This window comes from Marmota flaviventris, chromosome 15, assembly GCF_047511675.1.
Source record: "Marmota flaviventris isolate mMarFla1 chromosome 15, mMarFla1.hap1, whole genome shotgun sequence".
Classification (NCBI taxonomy): domain Eukaryota; kingdom Metazoa; phylum Chordata; class Mammalia; order Rodentia; family Sciuridae; genus Marmota; species Marmota flaviventris.
Genome location: NC_092512.1, coordinates 65,584,051 through 65,599,682, shown reverse-complemented (window position 1 = coordinate 65,599,682; position 15,632 = coordinate 65,584,051). Strand labels below are relative to the sequence as shown.

General features: G+C 35.0%; 1 protein-coding gene across 5 annotated transcripts in view; it reads left to right on the top strand.

Moving 5' to 3' along the window:
- The window catches only part of Asph (aspartate beta-hydroxylase), a 219,588-nt gene that overhangs the window by 55,075 nt on the left and 148,881 nt on the right, over positions 1-15,632 (top strand). The window contains exons 4-5 of one of the 5 annotated variants that reach the window (XM_027932834.3): positions 2,364-2,405; positions 4,648-14,212. The exons of the other annotated variants lie outside the window; for them this stretch is intronic. Coding sequence (XP_027788635.2) covers positions 2,364-2,405; positions 4,648-4,994 — 389 coding nt within the window. The 3' untranslated portion in view covers positions 4,995-14,212. Of the gene's footprint in view, positions 1-2,363; positions 2,406-4,647; positions 14,213-15,632 lie in introns of those variants that run through there. 5 annotated transcript variants of the gene reach the window in all.

Here is a 15,632-nt window from a genome sequence, read left to right as displayed (position 1 = left end):
TGGGCGTTGGGAAGGTAGTCTGATTTTTTTACACCCCCACTTTTTAACAGGAAAATTTGGCCTGCAATTGAATAGTATGCAGCAGTCAGGAAGGGACATTAGCAGTTCTAGATGTGTATTTTAATGCTTTATGCTGAAATCTTTTGTACATTCACCAATGTTCATGTATTTAAAAGTTAGTATTACAAGAGTAGGTTTGGTTTTTTTATTCTGACATGAACTTTAGTGGGGGAGTGGTCTAATAAAGCATTCCATATTACACAGTTCTATTTTCTAAATTTTTTTGTCTTAATTAGTTATACATGATAGTAGAATGCATTTATGCACTTTGATATATCATACATAAGTGGGGTATAATTTCTCATTCTTCTGATTGTACATGCTGTAGAATCACATCAGTCATATATGTACATAAGATAATAATGTCTGTTTCATTCCACTACCCTTCCTACCCCCATACCCACTCCCCTCCCTTCACTCACCTCTACCTAATTTAGAGTAACTCCATTCTTCCCTAGTGCCCCACCTCATTATTGTGAATTAGCATCCGCATATCAGAGACAACATTTGGTCTTTGGTTTTTTGGGATTGGCCTATTTTGCTTAGCATGATATTCTCCAACTCCATCCATTTACTGGAAAGTGCTATAATTTCATTCTTCTTTAAAGCTGAGTAACATTCCATTGTGTATATATACCACATTTTATTTATCCATTCATCTATTGAAGGGTACCTACGTTGGTTCCATAGTTTAGCTATTGTGATTGAGCTGCTATAAACATTGACATGGCTGTGTCACTGTAGTATGCTGATTTTAAATCCTTTGGATATAAACCGAGGAGTGAAATAGCTGGTCAGATGGTGGTTCCATTCTGAGTTTTCTGAGGAATCTCCATACTGCTTTCCAGATTCGTTGCACCAGTTTACATTCCCACAAACAACATGAAAAAACAAGCATATGAGATTCTGTTTTTGACAGAGTTTAGGAAAGAATCATATTTTGTCTTTGAAAAATAATTCTTGTATAAATGCACTAGTTAGGTTATCTTTGTATCCTAAGTAATTGGATAGATATAGCCTCAGGAAGCTATTGACCACATGTTTTCTTTTTTTTTTTTTCTTTTTATGTGTAGTTAGCAGTAAGATATACTCATCCTTTATTTCCAGAGTGGAAATGTGATATTGCAACTTAAGTAAAATTACCATTCTCAAATGTGGTTTTTCATTTGATAGACACAATGTGCTACAGCTAAAGAAAGAAGAGATTATATAGGAATAGAGGATAATAGAAACAATATAACAGCAGTATATAAGACAGCACAAAAAACCTCCTGCCAGAGTTGGAGTGTGATTATGGTTTTCAGAAATATGCAGAGTAAGTTCTGCACTTTGCAGCAGGAGTAAGCATTAGGGTTTGGGTCTTTCTTTTGACAACACCTTAGGCTTTAACTCTGATTGGCGATGCATGGTGCTGCCATCTTTCCCACCATATGAACAGTGAAGAACATACCTCCCATCTGACATGCCTGAGAAATGGATTGGCAGCTCAGAATTCAGCTGTAGAAATTTAAGATACATGAAAATAAAATGGCACTTATGAAACTGAGCAATAATAGAAAAGGAAAATTGAGATTAATTCAATGAGTTTCTGATTACAGCCTGGTTGGAACAGAGTGCACAGGAAGGCATGTGGTACCGATGTTTGTTAGGTCAGAAGTAAACTCATTATCAGAACTTTGATTTGCCAACAGGGAAAGTAGAAGCTATTGTTGTAGAGTGAACTAGTTAATATGTCCCTACATATATTATTATTATTATTATTATTACATGCTTATGTGATATTTTTAATGGAAGTGTGAAATGATGGAGAAAAGCAGTGTTTGTTCAAAAACAGTGAAGACTAAATTCTTATTAAAATATGTTGTCTTTTTTTGGAGGGCAGTAGAACTGAGCAGGGAAATAAGGTCCTCAGTCCTCTACCCTGGTGCTTGTAACTGATTATCTGTGGCCCAGGAGGATGGTTCAAAACCTGCAGTGAAATGCCCTTTCCAGTGGTAATTAGGTGTTTCTACAGCCAATAATGTTTAAAGGTCTGAGGCAAATTGTAATGTTGACAAGATCATGAGTTAATTAGATTGCATTTATCTGCTTTAGATAATGAGAATGAAGCTCTACAGTGACACATAAATGATACTTGGAGTTCCTTTTTATTATTTATTGGAGTTCCTTTTTATTAACTTTAAGGATGCATTTAAGTGATTATTTTCATAAAGGCATTGATTTTAACTTTTATAGGTGCTTATTCTTTAATTCTTTCAATGTTTTCTCTTTATAACCTATTTTCATCTTATAAATACCAACAGAAGGACCTGGTGGGGTAGCCAAGAGAAAAGCTAAGGCTAAAGGTATTTCTGTTTCTGAATTAGCCTTGAGTGAATCAAGTTTAGTGCTTGAAGATGCATGAGATTTTGGATATGTTATGAAAATGCTGCTACTAATGCAAAATAATATTGCTTTTTGGTTTTGGGTGCACCTTAGAAGTAGTTTCTTTAAAGACTTCATAGAAGAATTTCTACATTGAACCTATAATTTTAATTAATTTTCTTTTGTATTATCAAACCTTCCTAACAGTCTTTAAGAACATATAAAGAATTATACTACATTTGTCAAGATTATTTATATTTAATCTATGTGTACACATCCTGCTACCTAAAACCATTCTTGGTGTAACTTTTTGAATTAGTGCTGTAAAAAAAGATAACCATCAGTGATTGATTTCACTGTCTTACAGAACAAGGAAAAAAACTAAGGTGATCAAATGTGTACTTTCTAGTTAAATGAATATTGAGGTTTATAATCTGGAGCCCTGCATCATGTTGATACAGAAATTGTTATTTGATATTCTAATTAATTAAAAATTGCTATATCTGTCAACCATTCTATGTGGGCTAACAGTTTAGTATTACAGCCTTACTTTATATCCTTACAAGTGTTCTTATTCACATGTAAGCATTTATTTTCTCCAGTGAGAAGGATATGGCAGGGGGCGGGGGGATGTACATGAGTTTCTTTATGAATTTGTGAAAGTGTTCTTTGTTGTTTTTCTGGGTTTGGGGATTTGTGTTTCCATTTTAAGAAATTTAAGTTTTAACCTTGTATCCCACCAGAATAATTCGCCCAAAGGAAACAGAATTTTTACCATTTTATTTATGAATAAGTGATAATGACATACATGTCCAAAAAATATAGTTTTACTTTTTGACCTACAACGGCAAATTAAACCTTAAACATTTGGTTTTTTGAAAACAGTATGTAGCATAAGAGCTGATAGCATTGCAGAGCATTTAACTATGTTGCAATGTCATTTTCTACATTATTCTATAAGCAACATTGAAGTAGAATGACAGCTTGGGTGATTCTATGTGAATGGCATTCTGTATTCTCACAGGAGTTTCTTGGGATTGTCAGGAAGAATGGAAGAATTTCCTGGTTGCTTACCAGGAAATTTCAAGATTGTTTATATTTAATCTACATGTACACATGTAAGCAACAAGGAAATTCAACTAATGGAGAAACTACATGATATTTTTGTTGGTCAATCAAAATTTTATTAGGCTGTCTAGAAAGATATAGCAACAGAAGTATCTTTAGTAAGCACTTCAAATCTAGAGCTCATTTTGGATAACCTTTTGTGCTATGTGAGTTTTAGAGTTTTGATGGGCAAATACGTTTTCCACATTTTATCAGATTAAAGAGATATTTTATTTTCTTTGTTACTGCTTAAATGGTACATTATGTAGTAAACATCTTTTGATTTCCTGGTGAGAGAGCAAGAAGGTTAAATTTGAAGATATGTTAACTGCTCTATTAAACTCTGTGTAAAGCAAATCAAAAGCAGTACCTTATAGGAGATTTGGTATTGTGCATTCATTGAAATTGCTCTCTCTTCCAAATGAACATGGAAGACATGTATGTTGGCTTGAGTGGTGCTTCATCAATTAACAGGGAAACATACTTAAAGGAATACTGCTTTCAAAATGTTGATGATACCCAAAAATGTAATTGAAGTTGTCGTTTGATATACCTCAGATGATTTTAAAATTTCATATGTATGTAATTTTTTTTCCTTTCTTAACTAAGACTATTATATGGTATTTAACTTATTTGTGCATAACTTTCTCTTTCTCAAGGATTACATACAGTTATTTTAAGGACATCAAGTTTTGTTCAAGCTGAGAATTCTTAATTATCTTTGTACAAACACAAGTTATGGAAAGTTTGATCTTACATTATCAGTGTTCCTTTACTTATGTCACAATAGTAACGAAGTGTGTGTTAACCCTTTGTGTCCAGTTCTGCCCTTACAAATGGACTCACTTGAATAATATTGCATGTTAACTTTAGGACAAGTCAAACCGTATTCCATGCTGAAAAAAATATGATGGCAAATTTCTAGCATTTCATTTAAAATTGATATTTTATAGAAATTTACATCTATTTTTAGCCAACTTAAAAACTACTGAATTACAGTAGCTTTTTTTTTTTTTGAATGAGCATTTCTTGTGCGTGGGGACAAGTGGCTGTTCTATGGATTAAGGGATGATGCCATCAGTAAACATTTTTTCCTTTGATTGGAAAACCTGAAAGTTAAAGAACCCATTAAAGAAGAACTCAAGAAGGAAAAAGAGAAATCTGTATCCAGGAAGGAGACTGAAGAGAGGAAAAAGGGGAAGAAAGAGAAGGAGGATGACCGGAAGGATAAGAAAATTGCTGATACGGATGTATCTAGAAAAGAGTCTCCTAAGAGTCGAAAGGATAAAGAAAAGGAGAAAGTGGACCTAGATAATAAAAGTGCTAAAACCAAGGAAAATAGGAAAAAAGCCAACATGAAAGATATCTCTAGCAGAGCAGCATCCAGAGACAAAGATGACAGAAAGGAAAGTAAAAGTTCTGCCAGGCATGCAAAAGAAAATAACCAGAGGAGGAAGAACTAAGGCTCCCCCATCCTCCTCCCAGGATGTAGGTGATGTTCTCCATTGTGATTGGCTGCTATGGGGCATAGACACTTTAGTACTGCTCAGATTGGAAAGATGTGTACACTAGCCATGAATGTATTTCTTGGTGCTCAATAAGTTCTTCAAAATTTAAACATAGTGTGTTGCACTTTGAAATTTTAAAAACTCAAAGCTTCTAAGATGTTATAAAATATCTAATAACTCCTACTTTTGTTGATCATGTCTTCAGAGAAATGTATATGGGCAATATGAATTGTGATAGATTTATTAATGTTAAATACTTTGATGGAGTTAAGTAAGATTATAAGATGTTCTGTGCAGTGACGTAACTTTTGAGTGTAAGTGCTCAGCTAGTGAGTGCTTTCTCCGTTTTCCCTTTGCTTTCTTCTCTCTCCTTCTTGCTTCCCTGTTTCTCTTTCGAATACTTCTACCCTCCACTCTCTTCCTGTAACCCAGCTCTTTTGTGGGTATCTCCCTAGGCTCAGGGGCACTTCCCTTCCCAGGTCCTCCCTTCTCCTTCCTCAGGCTCTTCCCAGATCTTTCTTTCCCATCTCCCCACTTCCCATTTTCAAACCTCTCTCTCCTAGTCTTTTCCTATCTTTCATACCCCCTTCCTCACCTCTGACTGCCCCTTCATTTCTTATCCCTGCTCAACCACCTCACTCTTTCTTCCCTGTTCCCACAGCTCCCTCTGCTGTCATCCCACAAATGCTCAGTGTTTACCCCATGCCTGATGCACCATTCTGTGAACTCTGGAAAGAGTCATAAATCAGAGAATTTTAGATAGAAGAGCAATTTAGAAGGCTTTTATGATACCTTCATAGACTTAGAATAGATAGAAAAAGGCTTTAATCCTTTCACATTTGATATCCTTTTACAGCACCTTTTTCAAGTATTTTGGTTGAATAACAGATATTTTTCTTATTCGATTGTATCATAATTGTTTACCGTTTCTAAAAATTTGAAATTTGAGACCAGAATTTAGTCCATCAGAAGACATTTAAATAAAATGAAATTTTATTAAGAAATGTGTTTCTGTGAATGGTGTGTATTATTATGTGCATGAAGTTTCAAATTTCCAATTTTGATTACTGCTTCAGAAAAGTAACTTGATATTGGAATCAAAAGCACTATTGAAAAGATCTTTCTTCTCTTTTGTCTATGAAAAGCTTAAAAGTAAATGTTTTTGGCTTAATTAAAGATATTTCAAATTAGAAATGAGCAAACTTAAGTAAAAGTATATCCAAAATTATTGTGCGCCCTTTTCTTATATGCCGGCAGGATTAATTTCTTATAGTTGAATATTTAGCCATGTAGTTGACAGAATTTCTAACTTACATAACAGAATTACATAGCAAAGGGGAAATCCTGGAAAATAATCCAATATCTTTATCTAATCCAATCCTGTTTTTTTCTTTGGGTAAAAACTAAGGCCCAAGGAAATTGTAATATGTGATAAGTGGCATTTCATTTGTTGATTAGCCAGGATTTTGCTGCTGTTTTTATAGAATACCAGAAAACAGTAAACCAAAAAGGGAATGTTATGGGTCCATTGGTTATCAAACAAAGGACCTTGGCTTTGGATGAGGCGATCCCTAGTCCTAATCTGTAATCAGAGCTCTATTTATTTCTATTTTTTTTCTCAAATTCTGGCCTTTCTGGTTTGTCATGACTTTATTCCACATGGAGATACTTGATGAACAAGAGAGCTAGACCCCCCAGACCCGAAATGCATGTTTCTGGTTTCCTGGGATGGATAGGGCCAAAAGTCCCTGTAAGAATACCATCTGGCCTGGTTACGTCTGGTGACCATCTGTGATTGTTCTTTTAAACGGAAACTATTTTTGCAGTTAATCTTCCCAGGCTTGGTGCTGTGCACAAAGCTTAGGGCTGGGGATTGAGTGGATACCACCCAAGCTGCTTGACATATTCCCTGTAGGAAAGGTGGCTTCTGGGAAAAGAGGAGGGAAGTTCCATCTGAGAACTGGACAGAAAAAGAAGCAAAACGGATAATGCACCACATATAAAAGTTGCAAGAGTTTCAAATTGTATTCTGATGCTAAATCTTGCAGCAGAGATAAATGGATTTTAAAAATTTATATAAAAATCTTAAATGATTATAAGTGATTTTTTTTCTGCAAGTAATTTTTTTTCCTCCCTTACTGAAGGGTAGAAAATTATTGCATTTGAGGTCAAATTAAAATTGAGGACATTTTAATAATTTTTACCTTAGTTCTAGAAGTTCAATGGCAATGGGGCAGAAAGTACATAAATGTTAAATTCTGGGCAAAGAAGTGAAAAAGTTTTAGAATAACTTGAGCAGTAGAAGCACACAACTGCTATCTGTTGCTGTTTAGTGCTTTGAAATGCTTTATTTATCGCATTTTTTTCTTTAAACATTAGCTCAAGGAGTGAAATAGCTCATATCTGACATCAAATTGTTGAAGAAATAATATTTTCACAATATCTTGACCAAATCCCACTCCTCCCCAAAGAATTGAAACATCTCTAAACGATTAAACATTGTTTCAGGAGTGTTTGTAAACTGGGACTTAATTTATTTTCTTTCTCGTTTCTTTAGTAAAAAGGCTTAAACTGATTAAAAAACAACAACAACAAAAAAAATCAGGGATTGAACCCAGGGGTGCTTAACCACTGAGCCATATCCCCACCCCTTTTTTATTTTTAGTATTGAGACAAAGTCTCGCTAAGTTGCTTAAGGCCTCACTAAATTGTTGAGGCTGGCTTTGAACTTGGGATCCTCCTGCCACGGCCTCTGGAGCCAGCTTCATCTGAATTTTATTGAAGTTGAGGTCTTACTTTATCCAACTGCCTTGGCAATTCTGGTTCAATTATAAAACTTAGTTCAGGACAAGCTTTGGTCTCAGTTAAGGATAAAATTATATTTGCATTATTGATTTTTTTCAGTCTTTTGTTTAGTAGGTAGCTTTTTCCGCACCCCCCCCCCCCCCTTCATATTGGCATCAGAGTAATTTAAACCAGAAACATTACCCTCTAAAAATAAATCTAGATTGGGCCTGGGGATATAGCTCAGTTGGTAGAGTGCTTGCTTTACATGCACAAGGCCCTGGATTAAATCCCCAGCACCAACAAATAAAGAAATAAATCAAACTAAAAACAGGAATTAAAATTTCATAATTCTAAGCAGCTAGGAATCAAAAGTTTGAGGAAGCAACTAAAAAATGAAAATTAAATGCTAAGAATGTAAATTTTTCTTATATCCCTAACAAAATTTGTTTTAAATTGCTCTGTATCATACTTAGAATTTTTAAAAAATGTGACATAATTGGCATACTTTCTCTTAAACTCTGTGTGGTAATATTTTACATTTGAGTAATACATCACCCTAAAAAGATGGTTAGTTTTACAAAAATATTTGAGGGTCTTTTTTCCCCCCCAGGTATCTTTGTTTAATTGGTAATATTTAGTTACTTTCTTTGGAAGCTCTTGCATCATCAGTTGTCTTCATTTGTTAGAACATTTGATTCCTGGGTTTTATCTGGGTTTTGATGGTTAATTTTCATTATTTTTAACATCACCTTTAACTTCTTGAAATCTTTATTTATTTAAATAAGATTTTCAGTTTTACTCTGAGTCATTTGCATTTTATGTAGATGATCCTCTTGATATTTCTCAGTGAGGAAGAGACTGGTTAAAAAAAAAAAAATGGAAAAAAAAATCCAGTATGCATGATCGCTTGAGTTAACCTAGAAGGGCTACTTGAGTTAAATCTAAAAGTGCTTGGTTCATAGAGAATACTTTATCTCATTATGACCTGTGTAACCATGCCATTTTCTAACTTCAGCAGTTCTCATAATGATCTCTTGGATAATGTGCACTCCCTAAGTGGACTTCCATTGACACAGAGAAAAGGAATGAACAAGTATGATTTTTGATTTTAAATGTTTTAAGTTAACTGTACAGTAGTCATTTTCTATGAAAGGGGTCTGGTAACTTGGGCTATGTCTTCTAACTTTGGTTCCTCTTTCCTTTGTTCTCAACTATTTTTTTCTCCTGCTGGTGCCCAATGGTAAAAATTCTCAAGATTGATTACTTTGGTTATTTCACTGTAAAATATCTCTTGGAAATGATTGTTTTCCTCATTTGTAAGGCGAAGATAATTTGTCCTGGTCTCAAGGAGGTTGTGAGAACTGTCTGATAACTGTATATACCTAAGCAGCTGGCTCATTATGGGGCACTCAGGTTCCCCTTTACTTGGGTAAAATAATGATAATAACAGAACCAAGATGTCTCAGTCAGCACTTTAAAATTTGGAAGCACTAGAGCAATGATTCCTGTTCATACTGTTGTCAACAAGTTTTAAGACAAATGACTGAGTTCTTTATCCTTTGTAATGAATGTATCTTTGTAAAAGGGGTCAACTGGATGTGAATTTCTTCTGTTGAGATTGAGAGAACAAATGAACGTAATCATAAATGTTACCTGTGTAACATAAGAATGGTTAGTTCTCGGGTTGTTGTGGAGCTCAGTGACACAGTGCTTGCCTATCATGTATAAGGCTCTGGGTTTTATTTCCAGCACTGAGGGGTGGGGTGTAGAAGACTGCTTATTTCTTTAGATGATACTGCTACAACATGAAAACACAGGACATGGAATGTACAAGGTAGAAAAAAGAAGTAAGTTATACCCTTAAGTCTGTGGTAAAATGGAGAGAACTTTGATAGTATAATTGTGAAACTTTTAACTTTATTTTGTACTTAGAACATATTTTTTCTGTATAAACAACATTATGGTCCTTGAGATTTTTTTTCTATTGCATTGTACAAAACCCTACTTAACCCTTATTTCCAGTTTTGAAGTCTCAGTGTTACTATATTTCTATCAAAAAGGCATTCATCATTCTTCCTCAGGAGATATATTTACTTTTGAGTATTGTCCAGAATTCTTTGGGTTCGATGAATTAAATCCACTCAAATTTGCTTACATGGACAGAAAATATTTGTTGGCTCTAATAATTTTAAAGCTCAGGGTAGGTTTTTTTGTTTTGTTTATGTTTGCTTGTTTTTATTATTTTGGGTCTGGTTGTTCAAATAATGGTCTGAGCTTCTCTGTCCATTTCTGGACTCTCCAGAAATGTCAGCTTCCTTCTCAGGCAAAGACTCATATGCTTTTGGTAGCTCCAATTTTTATTTTGGGGACAGGGATTGGGAAAACTATGGTTGTGATGTCGAGGTGTTGTTGAATATGCACTGTTAAAATGTTGAGTGAAGGAAAACTGGTTCTCCAAAATAAAATTAATATTCTTTTACCAAAAGAAGGAGGGATAAGTATGGGACTGGCCAACAAGGAAATATTTATATGCCACTCTTTTTTGATGCTAAAATCAGTAGATTATGGAGTTTGTCTCCCCTTTCTTCTTTTCCCAATTCTACTTTTGCCCCTGTCCAGATACAGAAGGTTTAGTGGGATGGGCAAGAATGGACATTTCAGAATAAGAGAGCCCATCCTGATACTTTGTCAACAATAATTTTAGACCAACTGAAATAATATATAAGAATATTGACTTAATGAAAAATGCAACCATTTAGTTACTGGGCAAATTAGGCTTAGTTTGTTAAACTCTTTCCATTTTGTCCTGTTTTAGCTAAAGAGAAAAATTTTGTTCTTAGGAAATTAAAGGATGAGTATTGTATGGCAGAATCATAAAGGTTATTTCCACAGAAATCTTATTTGGATAAATATGAAAAAAATAGTAATAATCTTTCATCTCCTATCTTTCATTTGCTTAAGGATACAACACAATCACATTTACTAGATTTTTTATTATTGGTTTGGCTATAATTTTTACATAGAAATCAATTTCTGTGAAAGTTTCCATTTTTAATCCCTACCAAACAGAATCCATACATTTCTTTTTTTGTTGCTCTCTTTTCATATAATTTGATTTCACTTTATACTTATATTTATTAATCCATGTTAAGTCAGGTGTGCACATACCATAGAAGTCTGTCTTTCACTTGCATCTTCCTTGACTTAAAAGTGATTTCTCTGATATTTTAAGAGATTAGAGGAAGAAGACCTATACTTAAAGCTTTTGTGTTGTGTTTGATAATAATATAAAATAACTATATGCTGTATATTTATTTCCCATTTATTGACTCCTTCAAACACATATTCCTGGACATCCCAGTGTTCCCGGTGTTCCCCTCCTCTGTGTGGCAGGACACCCTCTGCCTCTCCTGAGGGACCCAACCCAGCCATCACCTTCTCCTGGTGTCTGTTCTATCCAGGTAGCTGGACTCTTCCTGCTCCATTTATCATGCTGATCACCCTGTTGCATCCTTGTGCTTTCCTGCCAGACCAGGACTTCAGGATCTATCCTTAGTAACTGATAATAAATGGCATTCGACGTTTGTTTATAGAATGGTGAATATACAAACCAGATCATCGAAAAATATTTTAGATCTGTCTTAGAATGTTTTTGAAGACTATTAGAAAGAAGAAAAAATTATTACTATTATTATTTTTTTTTGTAAAGGAAAGCCCAGAAGATTCTCCAGCAATGCAGTCAGTTTTAACTGTCTTAGAAGTTGTTCATAACTGTGTTCATGTTGCCCTGTATATGCTTGCAAGAAGAGGGGAGGCAAGTAAATTTGATCCTTTAGAAGATGTAAAGGAAAAAATAAATCAATGCAAAAATGTTCACTTACTGGATTTAATGAGCTCAGTCCTGAAAACTATATTATGGTAGTATTTTACTCCCTTTCTGTATTTGTGGAAGTCAACATGGTAGTAGTTGTAAATTGCTTGAGGTGGGATTCAGAGATACCCAGTTGGTTCAGGTATCTGAAGTTATAGGCACTATGTTATGTTGTGTGTCCTATAAGTGTGTTTTGCATGATGGTAAAGTGAGCCCCTTCCTTCCAGTCTTTATGCAGTCCCTTTTTGGGCACCTGAAACCAGACTCTTGGATGCTTTTATTGGTATTTAATTTGTGATTTACATCATCCTCTTTCTGAAATCTGCATGATCATCTTGATTCATATAAAGATACTTTGAAGCTGGTATGGTTCTTATTTATATCACCGGACAGCTTTTAGATTCTGGTAGTCATATTTTTGATACGTTTTGGGACTACTGTTAGTATACTTATTAAGATCCATGTTCACTGATTATACAAGCCACTAACAACAAGAAGGATTAGTAACAATTAGTATGTGTGCCTTTCCAGTGTATTGATTTCCCAGAATATTTGCCAAGTTTCATGTACCTGTTGGCCTTATTCTTGAGGTATGTTACTTTATACTGTTAGATTACTGGCATATGAAGCAGTAGTAGTTCTGAGGACTTACTCTTTATAAATCACAATAGCTGGAGTAACCTGGATGGGAAAGTCCAAAATTTGCATTAGTCCGTGTGCACCATTAGATTAGTAAGCCAAAGGTTGATAAACTAATTCTTACAAAAAATCTTAGCTTTTTATTGGATAGATATATGAAATTGGTGAAGCAAAATACTACTTATAGTTCCCACATTTAATTTATAGAGCTGTTTGCATAAAAAGTCAACCTTCTGTATCTAAGAGGGTCCACCTACTCAGTCACCACTTCTATAGATTCAGTAAACAATGGCTCAAAAATATTTGGACAGTGCACGTTTTGTTGAACATGTACAGACATTTGTCATTATTACTTAAACAAATACAGTATAACAACTATATATATGATATTTCCATTACATTCAGTATTGTGAGTAATCTGGAGTTGATTGAAAGTATATGCATAGGCTATTTGCAAATACTATGCCATTTTATATAAGGGATTTGAGAATCTGCAGATTTTGTTATATTTGGGAGTCTTAGAATTGCTTCTCCATGGACACTGAGGGATGACTGTGATTCTTAAGAGAAGTGTTCACTCAGTGACCTAGTGTCCCAGGGCATTCCTTTCTGGTGCTCACGTCCTGGCTCACTTCTGTCCTGTCACATTGGTCACCTTGTTCCCCACATAAAGAACTTACCTAGCTGAAGCATTTTTGTTTTGCTTTTCCCTTTATCTGGAGAATTATCCAGTGTTATGGTCATGGCTGCATTCCTGATTTCTTTCAGAAGTTTGTTGAGATGTTCTCTGTGAGCCATTTCCTTGCCCATTAATATAAATAGACCCTCCTTCTTTCCTAATGTCTGGTCCTCTCTGCACTGGTCTTCCTTATACCATTTATCCCAACCAATAGACTCTAAACAGTTCATATGTTTGTTTTTTTTAATGTTTTTAGTTGCTCCTTCACCCTGAAGGTAGGTGTATCTTGTATGTTCATTTACTATAGAATAGTACCTTGCATTAAATAGGTGTGAAATAAATGCTTGTTGAATAATGAATGCAATATGCAGTTTAGTAAGTTTGCAATTATCACATATATGGAAAGGATTATATTTGTTCATTTTTCATTCTGTTCAGATAGAATTGGGCAATAGTGAATAAAGTTAGCAAATACTGAGTCAGGATAAATTTTTTTTTTTATTTAAAAATTTTTTTTTAAATTTTTTTTTTGTAGTTGTAGATGGACAGAATTCCTTTAGTACTTGTTTATTTTTATGTGGTGCTGAGGATCGAACCCAGGGCCTTACATAAGCTAGGCAAGTGCTCTGCCACTGAACTAAAGCCCCAGCCTGAGTCATGGTAATTTTATTGGTTGATCAAGATTGCTATGAATGATTTAAACTGCTAACTTCATTTTTTAAAATTGCTTCTTCCATTTTTAATTAAAATTGGAGGGATAATTATGTAGTTACTCAGTGCAAAACCTTAAGAATCTCCTAATTTATCTGGTGAGCTTACAGAACTAAAACAAAGTATGTTGTAAAGGAATTGATTCATTTTCTAAATCATGCCATGTCTGCTGAGGTGGACTCACAACATAATGACCATCAGGCCACTGTGGACACTCAGTCCCTCTTGCTGGCTTAGTCATGGAAGTGGGTCCTGTTGGACTGTTATATCTGAAACAGAAGATTTCTGGGAACATCTTGCAAAGATCTCCTCAAATCTAGAGAGAAGCAGAGTGAGATGTGATGCTTTTGCTTCTGAAGATCGTCCTGTCTCCATGGAGCCTGCAGCTGGGAGCCCTGATTGCCGGTCAGCGGATGAAGCCTGGGCTGAGATCTAGCCAGCCTGCCTCTGCCCTTGCTACATTAGACAATAAATCTCCTTGCTCAAGCCATCGTGAGTTGCTGTTTTGTTTTATGCACCCTGGGAACATGAAAACTGATACCTCTTATGTCATAATGTGATTTTGAATATTTATTACAGTGCTACACCCTGGCCATTTGTACTTCCTAATAAATCCATCTTAAAAAACCTTTTCTTTGACTCTTGAATTGATCTTACATGTTACTTATGTTTCTTATTTAATTTTGCCTCAAGTCTTGGGAAACAAAGGAGTTTGGGTGGCAAACAAAGATGGGAACAGGAGCATAAAAACTGGTAGGGCTAATTCTTTTATATGGGTTATTAAAGCATTTCTAGTATAGAATGTATTTTTGTTAAAATTTAAAAGTTGATAAAGGCCCGTGGAAGGAGATGTATAAACACTATCGTTAGCTTCTGTGGAGTTCACAGTGTTGTTTGTTTTGTTCTAGTTTCACCTCTAGAAGGAGCTGTGACCAGGTATTAATACGTTTATAATTCAGCTACTACTTGGGCCAGAAGAGAGAACTACATAGTATTTTCTTCCTGTTAATATGCTTTGTTTCTTCTTGTTATGTTTTTCATGTTTTACCATTTTTAATTTTAAAGACAAATAATTCCCATTTGAGTTCATTTTGTCACATTATCTCAGAACACCCATGAAAACTTAAGTCGAGCAATGAATATATCACTTGTGGGAACTTTAAAATAATATTTGAATATTTATTATGTTTGCAGAACTGAAAATTTGGGACTTAATGGGTTAAAGAAAGCTGACTCTTAGGGACATTGTGTATTTGAATATTGGTGTACTCCTATTTTCACCATTAGAATTTATTTTCAAATGAAACCTTTCCCCAAATCCAATAAGAATGGGGGTTTCATTTTAAATCTTTATTATCTTTGCTTATTGCACCCATGGAGTATACTCTGAAAGCTCTCTACATATGGGTTAGCCAAGGAGGACACTAATTCTTCATCCAAACTAAGGTACTTTTGAGAGTGAAATAATATTTCCAGGACAACAGACACAAACTAGGACTGTCCAAGGCTGCGTAGGGCTGTGGTACTGAAATAGGAGAGACTGGGCAGAAGTATGAATAACTGGCAAATACAGATAGAATGACATGAATCCCCTTGACCATCTCTACAGCCCTTGGCCACTCTCGTGCAGCCAAGGAACTCTGGCCTTGCAGAGAACCTCTGAAGTCATTCGGGTAAATAGAATAGGTCCCACGGAGTGTGCTCAGCTCTTTGGCAAGTGTTTTTAGAGCAGTTGCTCTGTGCAAGGTCTTAGCCAACATGCTGAGATTACAGAGATTAATTACAGGATTCTAAAGATTCCTAAGCTTTTCCCCATTCATGCAGCAAAACTTGGCAATGAATAGTGGCATGCCTGTCCCATTCACGATTGAGGGATACAAGAATGGGTTATTCAAATGGGAAAGGA